Source organism: Ptychodera flava, chromosome 19, assembly GCF_041260155.1.
Source record: "Ptychodera flava strain L36383 chromosome 19, AS_Pfla_20210202, whole genome shotgun sequence".
NCBI lineage: Eukaryota > Metazoa > Hemichordata > Enteropneusta > Ptychoderidae > Ptychodera > Ptychodera flava.
The window spans coordinates 11,681,252-11,706,222 of record NC_091946.1 but is presented as its reverse complement, the minus strand read 5'-3'; the positions used below and the strand labels follow the sequence as shown (position 1 = coordinate 11,706,222).

The window sequence follows — 24,971 nt, the reverse complement described above, 5'->3', positions numbered from 1 at the left end:
TGTCCAATATGTTGTTACCATTTATGATTAAGTTTTTGATGTCCTCTGTTTGAGAATGCTAATAAAATACTGATCATGTAAAGCAAATGCGTCTTGTGTTAAAAGTAAGATGTCTTCAGTGTAGTTGCAGTTGCAAGTAGAGATCCCATGATACATATGCAAAAATCATGCAAATGATATGTAAATATTATGCAAATTAATATGCAAATTAGCCGCCACCCTATTTCAAAATCCTGGGGAGAACACTGCTAGAAAACCATTCTGTTTCAAAATCGAGAATTAAGTTCAGAAATTACAGTGCAAATTTGGGGATTCAAGAAACAAAGTACCTAGCATTCACCAATACTTGAAAGTCTAAATGTTTGCCATCCCTATCTTAACCCTATGGAAAAATTAAAATTTGTTGTTTTTATAAAGTTAGGGTAGTATGCACCTCGAAAATGAAAGACTTAAACTTTTACTGAAACTTTTCTCTAGGAATCTTTCAGCCGTTCTCTTTCAAAATCAAGAATAAAAATCTGGTCACTGGGCAAATTTTAGTACTAGAGAAACAAATTACCCAAGATTTACTGATATTTGAAATTCAAAATGGCCGCCATCCCTGTATTAACTTTATAGAGAGAAATAAAATTTTTGATTTTTGAAAAAACGGCCTCTGAAAATTTTTCTTACGCCAAGAGCTTTAAAATGAACCCCCACAAGTGGTAGATTAGAGAAGAATTGTAAAAGTTTGAGAGTCTGAATATCTGTCCCTGAGGTGCGTTCTACCTTAAGATGGTGAAAAACTTCACTCAGTCCACAATCATCAGAACTAGCCCACACTCACAGTAGACCAGAGAAGTATTGTAAACATTTTAGCGTCTGAATATCTGTCCCTGAGGCACATTCCACCCTTGTGTAATTCTTCATGTACTGTTGTTCTAATTGTACCGGTTCCTGCGATCAATTTTCAGGGTAACATCCAGAGGTGTAAACTGGCCATGGAGCAGATGTCAGACGCACGGCACTCAATGATCAAATTACTCGACCACAAACAGAAAGTGGTCAGCCTCCTCAACAAACACACCAACAAACGAAGTTCCAAGAAGAAAAGTAGTAGCAGCACATAGCACACACTGGAGGAAAGACCTTAACTACACAGCAAACAGAGATAATTATACTCAGAAAACATTTCAATGCCATTTTGGTAGATAGCTGTCATATTGACACGTCAACATCAAAATTCTCATTCAATACAGATGTGGAATCATGCCACTTTATACATGTATAGTTTTAAATACTTGACATTTTCGAACCATGTACCATATTTAATTTCTGTAATGAGAACTGATTTTGTGATTTTTTTTTGCTGACTTTTATTTCCCGAAACTTTGTTTTGTTTTTCAAAGAAAGACATTTATATTGAAACTTCTCAGAAGTCAAAGCCTAGGCGAGGTAGGTTTAGTCGTGTTTATAGGGAACTGTGTAAATATTCCGTGCAAAGAGGTAGAGCAGTATCTTCATTCTTCAAACCCCGTGCCAGAAAAACGTCAAAAGATGCTGCAAGTTTATCTTGTTGTTTGCTGTCTTAGTCTCTTGGGAAACACTCATTGCTTAAAAACTGGCCGTTTTAGGATAAAACAGCCCTTTACAGAAACCATTCATTGTGTACAGGGAGAGCTTCGGACCCTTATTGTTACCGGTGGAATGTGGTAAAGCATTAAACTCCGCATCATTCCGTTATCAGAACATACCACATTGACAAGTACAGAAGGGGACAGCTTTCCATACTTCCACTGCTAGATCACTATGGTACTGTCCAGTCATTCCTCACAATTTAGTCAGTCCGAGTAAAGAAGGTGATGAACTACAGAAAATATTTATCTATTCATGTGAGGTATGTCCACCACACTAGCATACTGACCTTGTAAATGTTCTCTGTTTTTGGGGTAGGCAGACTACTTTTTGAAGTGCTTGTAGAGTTAGACAGTCTATCAAGTATCATTTTCTGTACAAAGAAATTAAATTCACAATTTTGTACAACATTGTGCTTGGTGGTGATTTTTTCCATATTGATAGAAAATGTAGTGAAAGGTGTGTGTATGTGTGCACATGTGTACGTATGCTTCAGAGAAAAATTTCATTTAAAACTGCAGATTATATCACATCCTTTGCTTCTTGAACCACTTCGAGGAAATTGCTCTTTACCTTACTAAGATTTGAACGTTGCCCCGTTCATGCGACTAATTGATGTACAATTTGTACAAACCTCTGAAACTGCCTTGAATAGAATGAATCAACTTGAAATGTAAATCACCACCATGAACTTGACCTGGATGACAATGAAAACAGCCATAGACGACTCCTTACCAGAAACCTTCCATTGTTAGGAACAGGTGAAATATCACATTGATGTTTTGTTTTACTCCTTCCGAAACTGGTGTGCTTAGGGTACCGGACTCCGTATCGGAGGATGTGAGTTGGAGACCCAGTAGGTTCAGAGTAAAGGATTCACTGTCGGAGGACGGTGAATTTGAGACTCCAGCATGGTGTTGTGCCCTTGAGCAAGGCACTTTAATCCTCATTGCTCCATTGAGTAGTGGGTTGTGGGAAACTCATCCTGTAATTTGGTTTGCCTGCTGGATGAGTAATAAGATAAGAAAAACACTCGCTGACACAGTTTCATCTGTGAACTCCTGGACCAAATGGATTTTTTGTCAAGCTATTGTGCCCTCTACAGTTCACATCCTGAAAGTCTTAATTGGATGATGAGAGAATAGAAGCTAGAAAGGCACTCAGAACATGTGTTCTTACAAAATAAATGACTTCTACTGAATCATAAAAATAGTGTTTCAAGTCTTTGGGCTGCTACTATTGATTTTTAGTTTGATTGACAAGACATTCCTTCGCACGATCTCGTCGTAAACCACAGCTTTGTACAGCATCAGCTTGGCCTAAATTGATTTCTCCGTTGTTCACAGAGTGGAAATCATGCTCTTGCTTGTGAGAATGTGACGCGATGACGTCCATTATGTCTTGATCCAAACTGATGCCAACTGTTTCCTGTTGGGACCTTTGATTTTTCATTTATTGGTGTGGAAGTCATTGGTTTGAAGTTGGTTTCCTTGGGGAATAATTAACAAAAAAGTTGAAAACTAAGTTCATTTCTGTAATACAGGCAGTTTCAAAAGATTTATTTTTGACCCTAGCTCTTTGGCTCAAAGACCATTGAATGATTATACAGGATACTGAAGTGATAATCCACAGCTACTAGATGGAAGCCCCTCAGATCAGAACACCCGACAGGCAATGACTTGAATCATTCAATGTCATTTCTGGGGGCAGAGGGCGGTATACCATTTGTGAGACACTGCAGTGATGAATGGGTAAAACTGAAAGAAAAACCATTACCTTATATTAGACTGCTTTCATTACATTTCATGCAAAACGACTGTGTATACTATGCTTAATTTAGGGTTATCACACTAATGTATATGCCATTCCAATGAATTTGTTGTCTAAAGACAGAGCTTAAACTTGAGTGTTTTGGAAGCTTTCAGCCAATATAATTGGCTTATTACTCAAAATTCTTATTAAATCGTTTCCAAATAGCCAATCAGGTAGAGAATAGCCCTAGTTTCAGACTCCTCAAGTTGCTGAAAATAATGACTGTCTACCAATCAAAAATAACCTTCCGAGCTGCTGCACATTGCCAGAAATATAAGGTGAGCCACCTGCAATGCTGGGATGCCCTAACCTGAACCTGGTATCAATGATATGGGCAGTTTGTTAATCAAATTTGCTTCATAAAAATATGTAAAACAAGTATAATCTAAATATTCCAAATCGCTTTAATAGATCAAATTTCAGCCTATTACCCTGAAGAATCTGCAAATCCATTGTACTCCAAATAGTCGAGGTGGATGCCCATCTCTTTGTACCTCAGCAATAGTATGAAATCCACATAGATGATTCAATTACGGTAGAATTTGCTTCAGGGACATTTTTTGGGGATGCTCAACTTTTTACTTTACTGGTACACAGCTTGTGCGCACTCATTAAAAAGCTAGTGGACAAAACGAAGTTCAACATTCTGTTTTTATGAAAATTGAAAATCTGATTTTTACCCTCAGCCTTAACAATTTGCTAGCAGCTATTTTGAATTTTATACATGGGTTAAGTTTAGGTAATTTGTTTCTCTAATACTACCGTAATATCTTTATGACCCCTGATATTTACTCTTGATTAAGAAAGACAATGGCGAGTTTCCTTCATCAGAGTATGAGCTGAAGTTTAAAACTTTCTGCTTAGAGCCACATATTTGCCTTCATGTGAATACTGCTGAATGATCTATCGTACTCAGGATAAAACATTTGCACACGGTCCCATGGAGTCAAAGGTGAATGAAATACAGTAACCCACTTCATCTTCTACTTGAAGTATTAAACTCACATGAGCTGCAACTTTTGACATTATTTTCATGATTTTATATTTAGATTAAAATTAGTTCATAGAAATGTCCTTACTCAGAGATGTTTACTATAGTATAATTATCCACTGAGTGGGACTGCATGGGGAGGTTTCCGTAAGACAAATAATAAACGGGTACAGCACTCAAATATGGCCGCCTCCATACAACTACATGATAAACAGCTTGTGTGAAGTGTGAGACTTGAGCATGGTGTTGTGCCCCTGAGCTATGGTGTGGTGTCCCCAAGTAATGGTGCTGTGTCCCTGAACAAGGCACTGTGCCACTGAGCAGTGGCATTGTGCCCCTGAGCCATGGTGTCGTGCCCTGAGCCATGGTGTAGTGCCCTGAGCCATGGTGTTGTGTCCCTGAGCCATGGTGTTGTGCCCTGAGCCATGGTGTCGTGTCCCTGAGCCATGGTGTCGTGCCCTGAGCAATGGTGTTGTGCTTGTGAACAATGGTGGTATGCCCCTTTGCAGGGCAATTTAATTATTGCTTCTCCAAATACATGTCAAGTCATGGGCTGTATTACACTTTCCTACACTGTTCACTCTGCTAATAAACAACTACACTGGACTTTCTACACAAGCGACCTAGCGGCGGATATAGCTCCGCTGTGTTTATGTAGAGAGTAACTATTTTTGACACATGTTGATGAAGAAGGTGGAAATCTTTGATAGCTCAATGCAATGGCCAGAAAAAAATGGCTAAAATAAGCTGCAAAAATACACAATTTCATCATACTCTGAATATATCACATCAAATCATCCCTAAGAACATGTCAACCAAAGCTATCCGATGAGTAGTTTTTTGAGAATGAAATTTTCTGACCAAAAATGGCAACATTGCCCCAAAAATACAAAATTACAGATTTCATCAGAAATTCAATATATATTACTTAGCTCATCTGTAGAAACCTGTATACCAAATTTCAAAGCTATCAGAACAGTACTTTTTGAGAAACACACTTTTTGACCAAAAATGGCAAAAATTGCCCCAAAATTACAAAATAACTGATTTCATCATAATTTGAATAAATATCATTAAGGTGATCTGTAGGAACCTGTATACCAAATTGCAAAGCTATCAGATGAGTAGTTTTGGAAATACACATTTTTCGACCAAAAATGGCAAAAATTGCCCCAAAAATACAAAATTACAGATTTCATCAGAAATTCAATATATATTACTAAGTTCATCTATAGAAACCTGTATACCAAATTTCAAAACTATCAGACCAGTACTTTTTGAAAAAAACATTTTTTGACCAAAAATGGCAAAAATTGTCTTAAAAATGCAAATTTGCATATTTCTGCACAATTTGAACAAATCTGAAATAGATCATCCCTAGGGACATATGTACCAAATATCAAAGCTATCTGACTTGTAGTTTTGAAGAAGATTTTTTTACCAAAAATGACAAAAATTGCCTTAAAAATACAAATATGCAAATTTCACCACGATTTGAACAAATCTGACTGTAGTCACCCTAAGTAAACTGCATATTAAATTTAAAAGCAATCGGACAAGCGGTTTCAGAGAAGAAGATTTTTTTACCAAAAACACCAAAAAATGCCCCAAAAATACAAATATGCAAATATCACCACAATTTGAACAAACTTAAGTGAGGTCACCCCAAGTGAACTGCGTATAAAATTTCAAAGCAATTGGACTTGCGGTTTCAGAGGAGAAGGCAATTGTTGACGGACGACGACGGACGACGGACGACGATGGAAAATCAACCTATTTGATAAGCTCCGCGTCGCTGACAGCGGAGCTAAAAAGTATATAAGTTTACAGCTCTCTCTCCTCACTTGTTCCTATACATCTACCCGTACTTTTGGAAGAAGACAGGTTCAACCTCATAACTGTAGCAATGAAGTGGTATATATAATGGGTTTGAAATGAATGCTCTCAGACAATTTTCAAACGGTGAAATTACAAGAAATTTTATTCATTATGACCAAAGTGCTGCACAGACAACATTATCACTGTATTATAAAGAGTTGTTCTGCCACTGTCCTGCAGCAGGGTTGTATACCTTTTTTTATAAGAGCAGTTCAAACGTCATCTCTGACCTGATTGGTTGGCTGCCACCCTAGTTGACATTGTTCTGTCTCCTGATTGGACTGCTTTGTGGTCACATGACCACCACCTGAGACCAACATACCTGCATAATTGTGTATGACAATGTCAGTGTTCACCAACACATAAATCACATGCTTCCTACCCTAGCATCCCCATGTATACAATGGAATCATCCTGGTTTGAATAGGTTGATTCCACTACAACTGGGAATAAAGGGTTACAGGGTGTCGAAAAACATAGCACTTCAGCACATAGAGGCAAGGTTTTTTGTGTGAAATTATTTCATATTTCATAAGAGCAATGCTATGTATATATTATTCTTTTCCAATTTTTTTTGTCCAGTCAATATTACATGTAAATATACCATTTTTTTATATTAATACATTTTTCCGAAAAGAGTAGTCAGTATGATATTTCTGCTTGTTGACAGGAAAATAGACTATTATATTAAAGTTATTTTTTGAAGGATATTAAGTTGCTCTACTTTGCAGCAAAACAGACTCCTATGCATTAGCAAAGAATAAATATGTTGAAAACACTTTCAATTGAAACTGGGTAATTCATATTCATTTCTCATTCGTGAAAAATAGTAGTCCCCGTTTTATAACTAAAACATAACCAAAGCTTGTCTCTTACAGTAGTTACAACCATTTTCAGTAATAGAGCGCGAAGCCACTGCAGTGAACTGCAATAAAACTGCTTACACTAATTAGTTTCAGCTGTAGCTGTGGGCACTTTGGCTACTTGATAAAGACCAAAACGTCTGCTTGTACAAAGGCAAAACTAGCTCTGTCTGAGGCTCGAGTTGTAAATGAGAGTTTACGATTGGCACCCTGTGTTCAAGATTAAGATACAATGTAACATTACCATGCACTGGTCCATGTACAAATCTTTTTATTTCAACTTCCCCAGACAAACTGTCTGCATGGGACATACAATGTTGTCGACTTTGCCAGCTGGCTACAGCTGAAACTAATTAGAGTGAGCAGTTTTATTGCAGTTCACTGCAGTGGCTTCGCGCTCTATTACTGAAAATGGTTGTAGGCTAAACTTGTTCATAGGAAAGACAGTTTCTCTGAATTAAAAAAAAGGTTTCTTTGCAAGAAACAAAGCCTGATTACATGGCATTGGTTGGCTTTCTACAGTGTAAAGGGTGGACCATTTGATATACTGGGGGGGGGGGGGGTGGTCCTGTGAGATTTTCCAAACAGATTCCAAGCAGATGTCAATGAAGAAAAAAATCAGCCACAGAAACAAGGTGGGAGAGTGGAAAAAAAATAGTGTACAATGGATCAGGTAAAAAAATAATGCTACCCTCGGTCTGCCAGACCCCCTTCAGGATATCAAATGGTCCACCCCTAATTACAGTCCACTTGATTGAAAAGTTTGAGCTGATATGAGCAAATCAAACTTTCTGTTTCTCCATACAATTTATACGTTTACAATCAGAAGTTGATAATATGAAACTGCAAAACATGAACAAGCTGTCACAACTCTGATTGAAAAAGAAAAGTACGGACAGAAAATATGATAATACAGTACAAGACATGGATCATTTGGTAAGTTCTTATGATACCTCTACATTTCATTGTTTTCTTGTAACAAAGAACAAAAGTTGGAATCATCAGCTTTTGAAATGTTACGAATGAACCCCTGGCACTGTAAATACTTGTGAATGAAACAGTCTGTAGACTACAAGATCTATAGCTTGAGGGCGCTCCAACTTGTCCCACTGAGTATAAGATAGTGGGTCCAGCAATATGGCTTTGCCAGTCTAGCGCAAGCTCCCTTAACTTCATGTAAATCTTTCCTTGTAATAAATGGCACAGGAATACTTTGAATATGACCTTTCACCTCCGATAAGATGTATTCAGTTCACATAAAATCATGGTAATATCTTAAACCAAAGATTAAAGCCAAAATCAGAGGAATCTTTTAACATTTTATCATTTGCAAAACATTGTTAAATTTTGTGCTCACTTCCTTTGCCAGAGTTTACATATATCAATAAATCTATTACTGAAGTACATATTACATTATTCAAATTTTACCCGCCATTTTTGAAACTTTCATAATTGCAGTTACACTGTGCTTTCGTCACATGAATACCTTCTTCAAACAATAACTATCTCAGTTGTCTTTTTACAAATACAAACTGTATGTTATGAACATTTGGCAAGAACTGAAAGACCTAGCTCTCTCATATTTTCATGATGATCTTCTAGCCTCTATAATTTCATCTTTTATTTTTCAAAGTAAATATTTTGAGATAAGTATCCTACTGAAAGGAAAATTTTGACGATGTTTCCAAACTATTACACTGTTGACATGGTAGTGAATGAAATTGTTTCTATAAATGTGATAATACACACCTGTTCTAGTCTTGTTAGGATTTTGAACTTTGACACAACGCATAACCCGCTTTTCCTGTACAACATTGAACTCAGACAGTTGTTGAGAACTCACAGAGGGGGTGGCGTTTATTTATTGTAAATGATCACAATACCCTAGTGAAATATTACTCCCTCTGTGAAACTCTGTTGTGTCGACTGTTTTCCTGTATGCCCTGCAGTTTCTGACACTGTTCAATCTGATAATGAAACACTGTGCGAAAAAAAAGCACAGATCTGAAACAAATACAATTGACAGACACAGTGAAATCTTACGTTGAAAGACATGGCAAGTGTGAAACTTTCGGTAACCCCACACACAGTACACTGGTCTCCTCTGTCTCATGGTGGTCAAGACACGCACGAAAACATCTTCATATCAATAGACCCTTTTCATAAGTCTAGCGCCCTCTTGTGGCCACTGTGAATTTGAAGTGAAAGCGAGGCCACTGGGGAAAACTCTCCAGCCCCTACCCAGGGTTTTCCCCAGTGGCCTCGCTTTGACTTCAAATTCACAGTGGCCACAGGAGGGCACTAGACTTATGAAAAGGGTCAATATTAGCGCAGGGAAAATGTGCAAAAACAAGCCTTCTTATATTATTGGACACTTTCAGAAACATGTCTTACCTATGAATGAAGTACACCCAACTAATAACACATGATAGTTCTAAAAGCGTTGCAAAACCATTCAACCAATGAGATCATGTGGATTTAATCACGTGGTGAACATTTTAATTAACCCCAAATAGCTGCTCTGGAATTAAAGAAAAAAGCTGCTCTACCAAAAATTGACGAATACTCAAACTAAATGTACCTCGCTAAGGTCACGTAAGGTCACTCCCAATGAGAAAGGCAAGAATAAATACTCACATAATACATCACTGATGTTGAAGACCTCCTTGCTGAGTGCAAAGACAAAGTGCAACGTGAACGAAAGAGCAACCATTTTTTTTGAAAATTTTGCAAAAATGTTTTGCAGGAAAAATGTCTACACTGCTTGTGCAAAGAATCCAGAAAAAAAACACAGTTACATTTACATATACAAAACACAACAACACAAAACATCAACTGACATGACAAGTTTTTTGAAAATGTTTTTTTCCCCTGTAGCGTATTGATTTCATGTGTTTCGTTTCCCTTGCTATAAATTAACACGGATACGGAACTACAAAATACAATCACAAATTACGAGGACCCTTTGGATTTTACAACAAGAGTTCAGAAAGTACACAAATCTTTCGTATCCTTCATTTTCAATATCTCTCGAGGTATTCCACAGAAATATCAAGATTGTTTTAAAATGTGTACCGTTTTTTTTACCACTGAATTTAACACAACAATTTTTAAATAACAATAAGGTGATTCAATATAATGTTTTTTTTACTCTTCGTTCCTAAGCTAACTTTGACCCTGTAAAGCCATTGTCAGAATGGTGAACCTTCCCTCACTGCCTAGGCTCTCATACCTTTCTTTTGAAAATGGAACGACCCACACTGAGTGATTAGTGCGGCTCATACCAAGTCATGGGTGAAATGGGGAATTAGAGGTTTCCTCTAAAACGAATATATAATCTTACATAAAATTATGTACACAATACAAGGATGTTGTTGTTGTTGAATCTGCTTAAAATTCATTTTCAGATACATACGATTCCAAGGATTCTTTTTTTACAGAAATAATGTCATCATTTTTCTACATGAATCCAAAACTTCCCTATTGGATAGCTAATCTTTCACAATGCATGAATCAATCTCAGTGTAAGCAAGATTAACAGGTGACATTTTTTTTGGTCATTTAAAAGTTCTACTGTGACAAAAATAACATGTTATGATGCAATGTGATTCTCGAAATTTGTTTTTTTCCAGAATACGACACTAAAACTTGATTCTTTTCCCATCGCTGAAATTTTGGACGACTCAAGCGTCAGCCTCTTCACCCTCGGCGCCTTTCACACGTAGACGAGCAAACTCTTCAAAGATGAAATCATCGTCACGCTCAGGAAACTGATTAGGGTCTCCACTGAAATGGACAAAGCAGGAAAAAAGGGAATCCACAAATTAGAGTGATGCATAAACTAAGAGTTTGGTAGAGTGTTAAAACAGATACTTGATCCTCGATCAATATCTACGAGCCTAGACTGAAAGATCTGCCGCTTGAGGGCGCTCTCTACGCTCCCCGTAAGAGGAAGCATTGAGAACGCCCTCAAGCGATGGATGTTTCAGTCTACCTCAAGCCCTGTTTTGAAATATCAGTTAAATTTTTTTAACTGTGCTGAAGTTCCACAAGCTGTCTTTTGTTGTATTTTCTACAATTTTTGTTCTGTTTCTAAAATGAAGTTTCTTGCAGATATCATATCTCCCAGCAAGAGAAGTGATGTGAAAATGCCCAGTTTTCAACTTGTAAAGATACTGTGTAGTTGACGCATTAATTGTTGACTGCTGAATTTAAACACAAATAACAGAATTCATATGTGAACAATAAATAACTCTAGTTCAACTTAATAACAGAAATCATTTGTCAACAATAACAGTGAATACTGTACGTGGTGCATTGTGTTGACATGGCTTATACTTTTGTATTACAAAATATATTAGGGCGTGAAATGTGAATATTCTATCGAAAGTTACTGCTACTGTCCCTTCAATGAAGATCTATTCTCTATTCTGGCCATAGAGGGCGTAATTATAGCTGGAGATGTGATTTCTACTTTTCTCTGAAAATCTTCAGACGGACTTACAACACAGAACAGTAACAATAGACATTCTGAAACTCAATTTGGAGATTTTGGAGATGATCAAATACTTTTTCAGAAAATACCTAAAAAAATTTCAATTAGCAAAAATGTCTATGATTTATGTTTAATGTTAGATGCATAGGCCACTGAATGCAGTTTTCGTTCCTTGATTTTCTTTGAAAGCATGCATAAAACGTATGAAGTCAGACTGTGTTGTACCAGGGACAAAATAAGATTTGATGAAAAGAAAACCACCACCGCCATGCAAATTTTGGAGCATTAATTGTCCATGTAGAAACAACGAAAAAATACTGAGAACGTTCCTAAAGGGCAAAACACTAGTAAAAATTTATCATTTCAAAAAACAATGGCAAAAACACTGGAAAGAATTTCACTAAATACCAATGTGACCCAATACATGAACTTCCAAGCCTAACTTCAAGTGGACAATGGAGAACAGTGCTATACTACACCCTTGTTACTTTTACAAAGGACAAGTTTATCCCCATTGGACCCTTTTCCTGCAAAGATGCACAAGGTGATCCTACCCATCATGCAATTCTCATCAGCAAGTCACAGAGGGTAAAGGTCGCATGACATTGGGCAAACTGAATGCAGCTGCCGTTAGAGTGCAACTGTCAACTGTCAGATCCTAGCACACAACTTTGAATGCATACGTAATAATTGCACTTTGCCCTCATTGCAAAATATGACAAAATAACGGGAAAAATTTTTTTTTAAGGGGAAAGGACGATGAAATTGAATGACACAGCAGAGGGGATTTGAAGATATATAAAAAATCAGCCAATAATGCTTTATACACAGCTTCTCTGCCAGCGATGTTAAGTCTGAATATACATACATGAGATGCCATGATTACATTATTTTGACATTCAGGAAGAACACGGCAGATGTATGCAAATGTCAAGCATGCAACAACAGATACCAATCCACAAACAGGAACTAACAACAATGTTAAAGCAAAGATCAGGACCCTGCAAAAAGTTCAGGTGACAAAAACCACAACAAAGACTACCGGTTACAATCACTGGTATGATAAACAACAACATACTGCCCTCAACCTGCTGAATTAAAACAGATCTAAAATGGTCAAACACAGCAATTTATGGGTCATCAATTTTGAGTATTAGATTTGACTTTGGGCACCATTAGGTATGGTACAATGGTTTTAAAAGCAGTTGATCCTCAAAATAAACAAAGCTGACTTTAAAATTTGGTTGAAACATGGCTTATGAGTTTGTTTAATACTTTGTTGTACTTCGAAAACAACTGTTTCGTGTTAAAAATCAGGGATGCAAAGTTTGGTACAAGAGAAGCAAATTGTTTAACAGTTTACTCTTTAAAATTCAAAATGGCTACCATCTCTGTGTCAACTCTATGGGGAAAACCAATTTTTCCATTTTCAAAAAACTAAGACAGTGCAGATTTTTCTGACTCCAAATGAACCTGCACAAGTGGTAATCTTAATATCTGTCTTTATGGTGAATTCTACCATATTAAAGTGTTTGCTGAAGTTTGCTTTGCTTCTTATTATCAAATATAACTGAACTATTTTTCTTCTGGGATCTTCTTCACAAATGTGTATGTCATATTTCACACCAAAGTGCTTGATTATTTAGTAATTATAACGTTATTAAGTCTGTGTTGAAAATAAAGAACTATGTATGACATTAATTAATTGTACATGAGACCATGAAGTGCCTTATATGACATTCAAAATGTAAGCGGTGAACTGAATTTGTGTGGAACTCTTCCTACATTCGTGTCCATTATCAGAAAAAAAATTAGAGTAAATTATACAGCAAAGATACAGTAGTACTAGTAAAGCCTGACCTGAAGAATTAATACAGTAATCACATAAAAACAAAAGTTCAATATCAGAGCAGTGATAGAGGGCCAAGAAAAAAAGCACACAACACTGGCACCTATGCACGAATAACAACAGCCACACAGACTTGGGGGAAAAAACTGACACAGTGAAACATTGGGACGACAAAATGTACCTGTATCCGTGCATGACTTTGCCAACACAATATTTGCTGGCTCTATTGTTGGGGTCCTGATCGTCCCTGCATGCATGAGAACACAAATGGCCTTTTTTAGTGAATTATGCATGTTTTTGAGACACTGATGTGTTAGTGACCACACAAGATGATGGGAAGACAAAAAAGGTCGGGAACACGTGCGATGGATCGTGTTTTTCTCCATGGGTTGAAAATGAACTCACAAACCATGGTCACAAACTGCTCTTCAGGGGAGAAAAAAACGGGTATGAAATTTACAGCCACAGTGTTCGTTTCTGATGATGAAAAGCACAAGTAGAAACATACACAGACTGGGAATACCAGTACATTCAACATTACAGTGAGGTGTGCACAGACATTGAACAATGCTCTTTGAAAACTGAAGACTAAATGGTTATTTGCAGTGCTTGTTAAAGGGGAAGTTCACCAAGGATGATTTTTACATATGTGGTAGCTCTGTGGTCATTTACCCCAGAAAAGCTATTTTTACCATTTATAACTCGCCCAATTTTTACGAAAATGATAAAAATAGTACAGGAAGTTGCCATGTAATTTGAATCATGGGAAAAAAGCCCAAGCTTGGAGCTTGCATTATGTGATATGGAAGGGACCATCTTCGGATGGGTATGGCCCCCACATTGTCCACTCACAGTAACACAGTAGTAAACAGCAACACAAAATCTGACAGTGGACAGTTTATTATAAGTGATTCATCGTTTATGCAAGGATACTCAGTATAAACAAAAGTTATGTAAATACGCACAGCCTTTTAAGCATGGGTGAGTGGACAATGCCATACCCATGGGGAAATGGTGTCTTCCATATCACATTATGCAAGCTCCAAGCTTGGCGATTTTCCCATGATTCAAATTACATGGGCAACTTCCTGTACTATTTCTATCGGTTTTTGTAAAAATCGTGCAAGTTATAAATGGCGAAAATAGCTTTTCCGGGGTAAGTGACTACAAAGCTAGCACATATGTAAAAATCATCCTTGGTGAACTTCCCCTTTAACCTTCGTACTCAGTGACTAATAATTGAAAGAAAGGGACAGCGATGCCAATTTTTGACGAAGGATCACTACATCATTAAGCATTTGTATAAGAAAAAACCACAAAACGGTACTAACAACACAGAGAAGTGTTCTCGGTCATTTACAGGTTGCAGTGTGATGAACAAATTAAGCCGCTGTGCTGAGAAGTCTAGGCACATTATATGAAACATGTACTTATTGAAGACATTTATTGAATACAATAATTAACACATGAAAATAGCTATCGAGATACATTTTTCAACTCTGGCGGCAGGGACAATGATGTCACAGAACTCGTACAGGTCACCACACAACACTGTGATGTCACAGATTATGGGAAGGTCACTGTACAACACTTGTTGGAGAATACTTTGATGCAAACACAGTTTACAAAGATTGATGCAACACACGGACAAAGCTGCTACGCCACATGACAGCCATCCATTGCAAAACACTGCAAGAAGATATTGAGGTTGTGATGATAGTGCAGGTCAAAGTTCAAAGGTGAATTGAGGGCGACACCATCACAAAGCTGTGAGCCAAACAAAATGTGCAATACAACTTAATGATCAGCCTCTACACTGCAAAGAATTTCTGGAATGGATTTTTTCTGTAAAGCAACTCAACATGAAAATGTAACCAATGCTTGCATAATGTTGGATTATCCATATAAATGCACTTTCCAGCATAACCAGACTGCAGAGGCCAAACAATACACTCTGCCTTTCAGTCAGTATATAGCCGTGTGAAATTTTTGACAGCAGTTGGACTTTCAGAGAAGAAGAAAAAATCTCAATGCCCCAAAAAATTCAGGTGTAATGCTGAAAAAACCTCATTTGGTATGCATCAAATAATCTTGAAAGAGATGAAAAAATCTGTGACCAATTTGCATGAGTTAGAGCTCACAACTAAATGTGTCCCTTGGATCCAGCCCAGATGAGCGCATGCAGATTCATTGACTGGTACTGTGAACAGAAGATACCTGAGAACCACTGGCTGCGGCAATTTTCTAAATGCTATTCAGGGGCAACCAAATTCACACCGGGCTGATTAAAAAGAAGGTGGGCAGCTGGGAAAATGAACACGCTAGACTCATTTGCCAAACAATTCGTCTGTAATCATACGTTATTATGTCATCGTCCGTCGCCGCTGATTTATTGGAAATCATTGTAAAAGGAAATCCAAGCGACTATCCAGGCATTTGTAGAATGTAATCACTAGGTAGTTACAAGATCCTTTTACTGTTCGCGCTCCATCATCAACGTGTTCATACACTTTCCCTCTCATGAATGCAAGCTCAAAATTACTCTCTGAAACAGTTCATCTGAATTTCTACTTTCATAATGCTATATTAAGATGACAAATTAATTCAGAGTGACAGATGTGTGAATTTGTCCGATACAAAAGGTAACTCGACTTTAAGAAAGCAGAGGCATACAAAGATGTCTGATAGTATTCTTGTCAACAGAGATCGAGTGCACACTCATACACCTGAAGACAGCAATAATTGAATTCCCATGCCCACTATACACAGGAGACAGATAAATATACCGGTACATATCTGTATTCATCTCAAGCCGGAGTCTAATCCTTAACCTTCAAACAATTTCCATTCTTGTTTATTAACTATCTTGAAAAATTTCCGATTGCAAGTTTTAATTACATTTTGCTCATAACTGTTGCTAAAAATTACTAGACATATCTGGGTATTGAGTAAAAGAGAGGGCCGCAGTTGTGAAATTGAACAGGAAATAGTGTGGTTATATCAAATCTGCTTTCACTCATGAAGAAACAATCACTGTGACACAACCAAAAACTGGTGAGATTCTAAAGAGATAGTTGATAGATAACCAGAGGAATCAAAAAGTTTAATAAATGAAAACAGATAAGACGTGGTTGAGAGAATGAGACTAGCAATACGACGTGTAGTTCCAGAATAAAGAATTTAAGATAATGTGACACAGTAGGGGTAATGTCACACAACAACTTTAGAGATGGAAAGGAAAATCTTACTTGGTATCAAACGTTATCAGATTGGTATCCACAGGAACTTCAGCATCGGTGCCTACAGAACAAAATTTTGAACAGATTTGTAAGCAAAGAGTTTTATTTCATTCAATTTTACTTTTTTTTATTTATTCAGAAACAAGTAAAAAGTCGACTTAAAGGTCCAACAGGAAAAGGCAAGTTCCAAAGTTTACATGTACGACAGACTGCACCTCAGGAATAGATATTTAGACTATCAAACTTTTACATTACATTTTTGCTCAAGGAAAGGATTAAAGGATTAAAAAATATTTATTTCCCAATAGAACAGAAAAGAAAAATAGAAAAATACAGACACATTAAGGATTAGTAAATTGGGTAGGGACTAGAAAATAGTACATTTGTATCATACTAATCAAGTCCAGCCCCCTACCATTCACAATCACTGAATTTATCATTTTGCCATCAAGCGCCTTGTTATGTTAAACATTTAGCCTGGCTATTTGAAATAAATTCTATATCAATGTAAGTACATAAATTATAAAAACTTTGTGGTTGGAGAAAATTTACATGACAGAAAAGAAACATGTTAAATAAACATGTGATGACGTTTCAAATCTCTTTTAATTTTTGACTTGGATTGCACAGATCTTAAACTTTCTGGGATTCGGTTCCCGGGTGTCACTCCAGAGTATTTCATTGAGCACTGTCCTATATCAGTGGTATATTTAGGGATGAGAAGATTTCCCTTATCTTTTGGCCGAGTAGGATACAGATGTTGAATGTACTAGAAAAGTAACAGGAAATTTCTGGAGGAAAATTTCTAATTATGTTATCATAAACAAAAATACAGTTTGGTAAGTATATTCATTGCTTAAAAACATCAAGAATTGCCAACTTATGCAACAACGGTGGTGTGTGCTCAAATCTGTTGAAGTTTGTAAGAGTACGTACTATTCGTTTTGGGGTATTAAAGATATATAGGCTTAAGGTAAGTTGCATAAGTATTCCCCCAAACTTCTAACGAATAAGAGATATGTGGTAAAATGAAACAATTATAAAGTAGTAACAATATTGGTTGAGGGACAATGTGGCTTAATTTTATATAATATACCTGCCTTAGAACTTATTGCTTTGCTTTGCTACTTTATTTGTATGTTCTTCCAGGTAAGTTTATTATCAAGGTCAACCCCAATGTATTGAGTGCTTCGAACTTCATAAATCTGTTCCCCTTTAATACTGATTATGCCTTGGCATTGTAGTAGTCCATTTTAACCCAAGAATATTGGACATTTAGTCTTTTTTGTATTTATTGTTAGTTTGTTAATACTACATCAGTCAACTACATGCTGTAACTGTTCATTAACATGTTGTAAATCTGTGACTTCACATGAGTCAAAAGAATGAAATAAATTAGTATCATTAGCAATTAAGAAAGTATCAAAAAAATCTGTACACTTTGTGAGGTCATTGACATAAGTGAGAAAAAGAGTGGGACCTAGCACAGACAACTGTGGGACTCCACAGGTAATTGGAAGAAACAATTTATCCAATATTTACCACTTGTGGAGGCTTATGTCTAAGCCCACAGAGTAGATAACGTTTCGCTGGCTGCCTTTTGGCCAAGATCGAAAATTTAATTTTCCCCCATTGAGATAACACAAGGCTGGCAGCCATGTTGAATTTCAAACGTCGGTAAATATCAGGTAAATTGTTTCTCTGGTCCCAAATTTTCCACAGCGATTCCCCCGATTTTCATCCTATTCACTGATTCTTTGACAAATGTTTCAAATGATGCCTCGGGCATTTGTGGGTCGACAAACACCTGTGCATATGAACTACAAGGGTTTTAATATAGGACATCCCCATTCTAAATTTTCATGTCTCCCTTGGTTACAAGTAATTAAAGCAAATGCAATGTCTCTCTTCTTTAATCAATCTTTGCTCTTTCCATTTTTAGAACTGAAATTGAAGTGTGAAGATCAAAAGGAATGGAAAACTAATCATCATTCAGTACCTGGCTGTGTGCTTTCTGGTCGACTCGGTGGTGGCGACTCTGGCGGCTTGGGGTGGGTCAGAGTAAACGGCAACTCCACTGCCAGGTCACTGTCAAGGAAAGAAAGGTCAAATGTTATGTAAATTGCCATGGGAACAATCCTTTGCTACACTGACTGCTGGATCATCGAGATTTGTAAAATGTATTCCAATAGCCATGGATTTCTCTGTTGAGTTATAGCAGCCCTCTGGCGCTTATTTTTTAAATGTGAGTCCACTACAAAATGTTTTTTCTTGTTGTACACATTTTCCTTCAATTCTTTTTTATCATAGGGTATTTATTGTGATATTAAAAATGAAATGTGGCCTTGACCTTGAAGGTAACCTTAACCTTTTGACTTACCCGCCATATGCCACGATAAGCCTGACTTTGACTTTGTACTGCACAATAATGCCAAGATTCTCTTTCTGTGATTCGTCTGTGATACTGTAAGATGAAAGCATTGGATAAATTTTTTGCCACAGTTATTTTCCTTTATGCTAGACAAGTTGCCAACTTGACATTCATGTCCTTGCACCATGCTCATATTTATTTCATATTAAAATAATTGTTGAAAAGTGTCGTATAAAAGTCATTAATCAGAAAATTACAGACACATTTTCTTTTTGGACTGTATTATCTGATTTTCACTGAGTAATTGCAAGTAGCAGATAATATTTCACGTATCATTTTCGCATTTCAATCAGCAGCTAGTTATTAACAGAAATGGTAATATCAAAAGCGCCCTCTAGCGTTCTTACATAGTAGAGGATGCCAGGTTGGTGTCCTCATGTTTAAGCTTGCCGTCGAGGGCCAGTCCGCGCTTATCTCTGTTGTTGGCCAGTAGGGGAGTAACAAAGTACACTTTTGAAAGTGTCTGGCTTGGTCCCACCGGAAAGCCATCCCTGAAAACAATCAAGAAAATTTTTTTATTAGACTATTTTAATATATATGCACCGTCCCTCGTCATGTTCGGGCATCTGACAAATGATACAAAACAGGAAAGCTACTCGGAATAAATATGAGGGAAATAAACAGAGAAAGTAATCCATTTCTCCATGGTAACATACATGATTTATGTTCTTGAAATGCATTTATTCAAATAAATATCGCAAAAACTGGATTTCTTAGCTCGTAAACCAACAAATTGTGGCAGGTCTTGGCGTCATAAAGATCAGTAAATATGAATTTTCGCCTAATCTCAGCATTTTTCTTTTGTATCATTGGAGGTATAATTTATCACAGTAGCCTTTTTAATTTAACTTAGTCTGACTCTGGTATTAGTTTTTAAGATAATGAGATGACTGTCTTTGTCATTTTCAAAGAGATTAATTTACATGCCACGTAATTATTTTCTCCAAAAGGTATTCCACGACATTCATCAAAATATTTTATTATACCAGGCATGCTAGCTCTACACAGTCACTGTGTTCACTGTACATTCAAGTTAACTTTTCTTGAGCTTTTTTGAGGCAAGCCAATTGCAGTAATTTCACCTAACGCTTACTACAGTTGTATATTTGTTACAATTCAGTCATTTCTCGATCAAAGTCGAACTCACAACTGCCGTTTTACATTTCCACACACTTGCTCTCTGCAATGTACTGTGACTGTATACTTTTATTAAAGCTCCGTAAGCTGTATCTTTTGGCTATTACTTCAGAACTTTTGTTTTGTGGTTTCCCTACACTTTCTGCACTGAATCCCTAAACTGTAATTTAATGCCAAATATTTAGCATATCAACACAACCTATATGAGTATAACCTCCATTCTTCTTGTTGAAAATTGTATTCAAGTCCAGACTAGAATTCATTTGTAAACAATAAACAATGATCACTATACACATACAAGCTATGTTGACAAATAGAATACTCGAAATTTCAGCATGACAAACGGATTAGGGTCAGAAACAGTAGTTGATATACAGAAGTAGAATACTGAAAAACTTGCCACATGTTACAGCTTATGTCCCTTAACTCTATACTTTTGGTGTACAGCTGATTTAAAATCAAATCAAATCATGTTTTCTTTAATACGCAAAATAAATCTATCACCACAATTTTATCCACTAATTTTGAAAAGGGTCTAAAAAATTATGAACACGACAATAATCTGAACACTATGACAATTGGAACCATGAAAATCAAATGTCTGGGCTCTGAAAACAAACTGTTGCAGTATACTGCTGTATACACTACGAAAACACTATAAACATTATTTCAAATTTTTTGTATGCAGAAGTAAATGATTGTACAATGTAATGCTACATCTAGGAATAACGGGATAGTAGTAAAATGTTACACAGGTAATTCTAATGATAGATTTTACCATTGATACTCATTTTCCTTGTGACATCAGGTTCAGTCAAATTAAAACTGATTATGAACAAGTTTCTGAACAGAGGGGAAATGTGCGACATGACATAATATAGGCTTGTAATAAAAAAAAAATTCGTTGTACCGGATTGACATCGTAAAGCATGTTTTTTTGTATGAAAGGGTGTAGATTGCTCTTCACTGTGAATGTTCCTAGGCATATTTTGAAGATGTTATTCACTGAGAGCTCAAAACCAGATCTTTATAGAACTCTGACTGTTTAAGCATAGTTCAGTACAGGTCACTTTGAACACATTAGGAATATCTGGTAGGTTCAGTAAGTGCACGTTTTGGAGAAAATGTAACAGACAAGTGGCTTGTGCTGACTGTTTATGCACTCAAAATTGTTATCAGTAAGCTGGCAGCATAAACAAAAACACAATGAAGATGCATGGTTTTGGTGCACTAAACGCTGGGGAAGAAATTTCACTGTGCATAGATTAGTATAATAAGGCCCCAGGGTTGAAGTATGTGCCTTTAAGTGTAATATTGATGGGTTTCAATCCTAAATCCATACAACACACAGCTCAATGGACAGCAAAACAGTGACCCCCTCTCTCCCACCCCTGCAGAGACTGTCAATGCAAGATGTTTGACAATCTCATTATTGTTTGATTGGAAATCTGGAACTTTCCAAGTAGAAATGGGGGGTGGAAGGGTGCACAAGAGCATTCACTCACTCTGTTTCTAGCACAGCGACGGGGCATTTGTACTGTGCCGTCGAGAAGAGGCAAATGTCGGCAAACTGGCGCACCGATATCCGAATCTTTTTCACTGTTTTGTTTGAATTGTTGGTAATCTGAACATTCACTGCTATACTCTCTCCGTGATAGTACATCTGAAAAAGATGGGAAGAGAGTTTTAGAAATGTATTTGCAATGGACGTGTGATGTGAGTTAGACATAGTCATGGTGGAGTAGGGAGGTCATAAGGGCTGCAATATGCCAGTTTGGCATACAACAATTACCAAAGCACAAATGTAACTATACAGGACTCCTGCAGGTGCGTGCAAGCAGTCATTTTGAAATGAAGTATGGAACAAAGTGAATTAAAAATTTTGTGAAACCTAAATGTCATTACAAATCAACTGCTATGCTATGTCAAAAGCTGAATCTTAACCCTTTCCCTAGAATGGTCCAGCCAAATTCTTTTGTTTTCCAGTGTAAAGTTGGACCTCTGCACATGGAAATAGGGGTTAACTTGGGTAATTGGCCTGGATTTCACATGGAAGAAGTCCCCAATATTTGACAATTTTTTGTGGCAATAAATGTTCCATATGAACAATATATATTATACAGATATACCGGTAGACTACCAATGAATGTGACAGCTTATATTTGATTACCAAAGAGACAGTGGAACTCATCAAATAAGTCTGATTCACAGAGACAGGGACTGTGACATATCACACCTCATCCATTTTCCTTGAAGCAAATCGAGAAATTTCTCGGCGATCCCTTTTCTCAATCAGAGACAACAGTCTGGCATCTTCAGTTATATTTTTGGCTTGTGTGCATGCATGCGTGCATGACATCTGCAATCTTTTCAGGATATCACTTGTGCTCTCTAATATCCCATTGAGTAACAGCCTTAAAACTGTTAACCCTTTGATTGCTGTAATTTTCCCACCAAAATTGATTGCAACGTTTTACCAATGTTTATTAATTTTTCTGCATTTGTTTCAAAAATTATGGAGCTAATAGACATCACATTTCAATGGCTACAGTTTTTTATCAAAATTTTGGTAAAATTCTGAAAAAATTTGATTTGGGTAAATTTTGTAAAGGTGACAAAAATTGACTTTGGCACTCAAAGAGTTAACCAGTAACTGGTTCTTTACATAAATCAGTGTCAAAACGATGCCTCCAACCTGACCTTGAATTGATGAATCACGACAGGGACTGTGGATGAGGTATGAGTAACGCCTTTCGCAAATTAAGCAAGCTTACCTCTTTGTCCAAAGAAGCTTCAAGGTGTAAGGGAGCTGGGCTCATCATAAACTCCTTGCTGGCCTCCACGCTTGGCTGTGGTCCAGGGGTTGACGGTGCATACGTAATTTTACGTATTGCTAGTCGCACTGAGTTGCGCTTGTGAGGTTTCTCGTCGATAGAGTCAGCCACATAAGTCTTGAGTTCGTAGTCCACCCCACATGGTTTGCCAGTGTCCCCTGGGGCAGGCTGCAGTGTCACTGATGACGGGGAGTTCTTTGGGATCTGAAGTGACAAAAATGTAATGTAGCCAAAAGTCAGCAAGGGTAAATATACAGAGAATATACGTTCTACAAAAATATAACAGCTCATAATCTACTCAGAAAAGATATAAACAGGCTTGTTCGACAGCATGTAAGCTTATGCAAACACAATTTTTTTGTATTTTCAGAGGCAACTGGTGCTGCCTTATGTGACGGATGCATGGTTGGGTGTGAAAGAATGTCAATGACTGTGACAGCCTGTGACAGCGGAGAGCTGTTTCACAGGCTGCCACAACAATGAAAGTGTGACATGCCGTCGTGACTACCTGGCTGGTATGGTCAGCTGTGACAAATACCATGTCAGTCTGATATGTTGTGACTACTCCCGACAGGCTGCGACAACTTCCTCGTTGGTTGTCACACCCACCAAAGTAATGTGACATATTAAAAGGTGTGACAGGCTGTTAAAACTACTGCATTAGGCGTTCTCACTGTAAATGTTACAAATATCATGGGACCCAACCCAGTACAATTGGCATCTGAAGACAGAGGAGTTTAACCCTTTAGGTGCTGTAATTTTTCCCTCCAAAAATTTCGTGCAACATTTTACAAATTTTTATGAATTTTTCTGTAATTTTTTTGATAATTTTATACCAAATGGACATCAAACTTCAGCGTTACAGTGTTTAATCAAAATTTTGGCAAAATTCTGAAAAAAAAATTGATTTGGGTGTATTTTTTAAAGGCAGTAAAAATTGACTTTGGCGCTCAAATGGTTAACTGATTACCTCAAAGTAGAATGGATGGGCATTTGGACCAAGCTTCTTAATCAGCCTCTCCTGGAGTCTAGTTAATGGTTTCTGCTCTTCCGGAATGGGCGGATACACCTGCATAGATGCCAGATACAGGTCCTTCCGGAATGTCAATCCCAATACATCCAAATCTTCTCGTCCATAACGGAACGCTGCCAATACGTGGGCAAAGACTTTGCGGTCCTTTAAGTACTCCGGGTCAACAAGTATCACTCCGTCTGCGGTGGGAAGAAATACAACACCGCATTACACGCTAATTCCATGCCAAACTGAAAGCTTAGATATGTAGTTGGTTTTTCAAGAAATTTACAATGTAGTATCTTGTCAGCTTTCAGACATTTGGAACTGCTCAAAGCCTTGTGTTTTATCCTGACAAAAAAAAATTTTATAATTTGCGAGTCATGTTGAAATCTGCACCGAGAGCTGAGATTTGCATGAACACCCAAGGGTGCATAAATCATCACTTGGCTTCCCCCACATTTTTTCACAATGCTACATGAAGACATATGGTTCAGCTTTCATTGCTGGAAGGCACAGTCAGTACCAGGAGTCTGAAGAGAGATAGATGTACATGCTGTGTAGGACTTTGTACAGCAACAGTAGCATATACTCAATCTGCAGGTACCGTTGCATATACTAAAGTAATGCTTAACAATTTATAATTTCAAAATGTCCAGAATAAATTTTTCATTCCACCATCATCAATGAAAAATATCGTAAAATTTGTACAAGGATGCCATACTGAGCATTCTTTCACTTACTTCAAATTTGATTAGGAAATGCAAACACACAGAGCTATCCCATTACTTAATTATTAATATATTTTCTGTGAAG

General features: G+C 37.1%; 2 protein-coding genes across 26 annotated transcripts in view; one reads left to right on the top strand and one right to left on the bottom strand.

Annotated features, from left to right (window-relative positions):
- Positions 1–2,024, top strand: part of LOC139118571 (histone deacetylase complex subunit SAP130-like) — a 28,125-nt gene extending 26,101 nt beyond the window's left edge. For all 18 annotated transcript variants that reach the window (XM_070681945.1, XM_070681952.1, XM_070681951.1 and 15 more), the window contains one exon: positions 954–2,024. In XM_070681945.1, coding sequence (XP_070538046.1) covers positions 954–1,109 — 156 coding nt within the window. In that variant the 3' untranslated portion in view covers positions 1,110–2,024. The remainder of the gene's footprint in view (positions 1–953) is intronic.
- A 6,563-nt stretch (positions 2,025–8,587) lies between these two features.
- LOC139118567 (arrestin red cell-like) overlaps positions 8,588–24,971 on the bottom strand; it is a 131,541-nt gene continuing 115,157 nt past the window's right edge. For 4 of the 8 annotated variants that reach the window (XM_070681923.1, XM_070681927.1, XM_070681929.1 and 1 more), the window contains 9 exons: positions 24,114–24,355; positions 23,084–23,347; positions 21,815–21,972; positions 19,520–19,663; positions 19,122–19,205; positions 18,741–18,829; positions 16,751–16,802; positions 13,684–13,749; positions 9,651–10,944 (listed from right to left, as the gene is read on the bottom strand). In XM_070681923.1, the coding sequence (XP_070538024.1) occupies positions 10,842–10,944; positions 13,684–13,749; positions 16,751–16,802; positions 18,741–18,829; positions 19,122–19,205; positions 19,520–19,663; positions 21,815–21,972; positions 23,084–23,347; positions 24,114–24,355 (1,202 nt within the window). In that variant the 3' untranslated portion in view covers positions 9,651–10,841. Of the gene's footprint in view, positions 10,945–13,683; positions 13,750–16,750; positions 16,803–18,740; positions 18,830–19,121; positions 19,206–19,519; positions 19,664–21,814; positions 21,973–23,083; positions 23,348–24,113; positions 24,356–24,971 lie in introns of all 8 variants that reach the window. The other 4 variants (XM_070681930.1, XM_070681928.1, XM_070681931.1 and 1 more) reach the window with 2 other exon arrangements.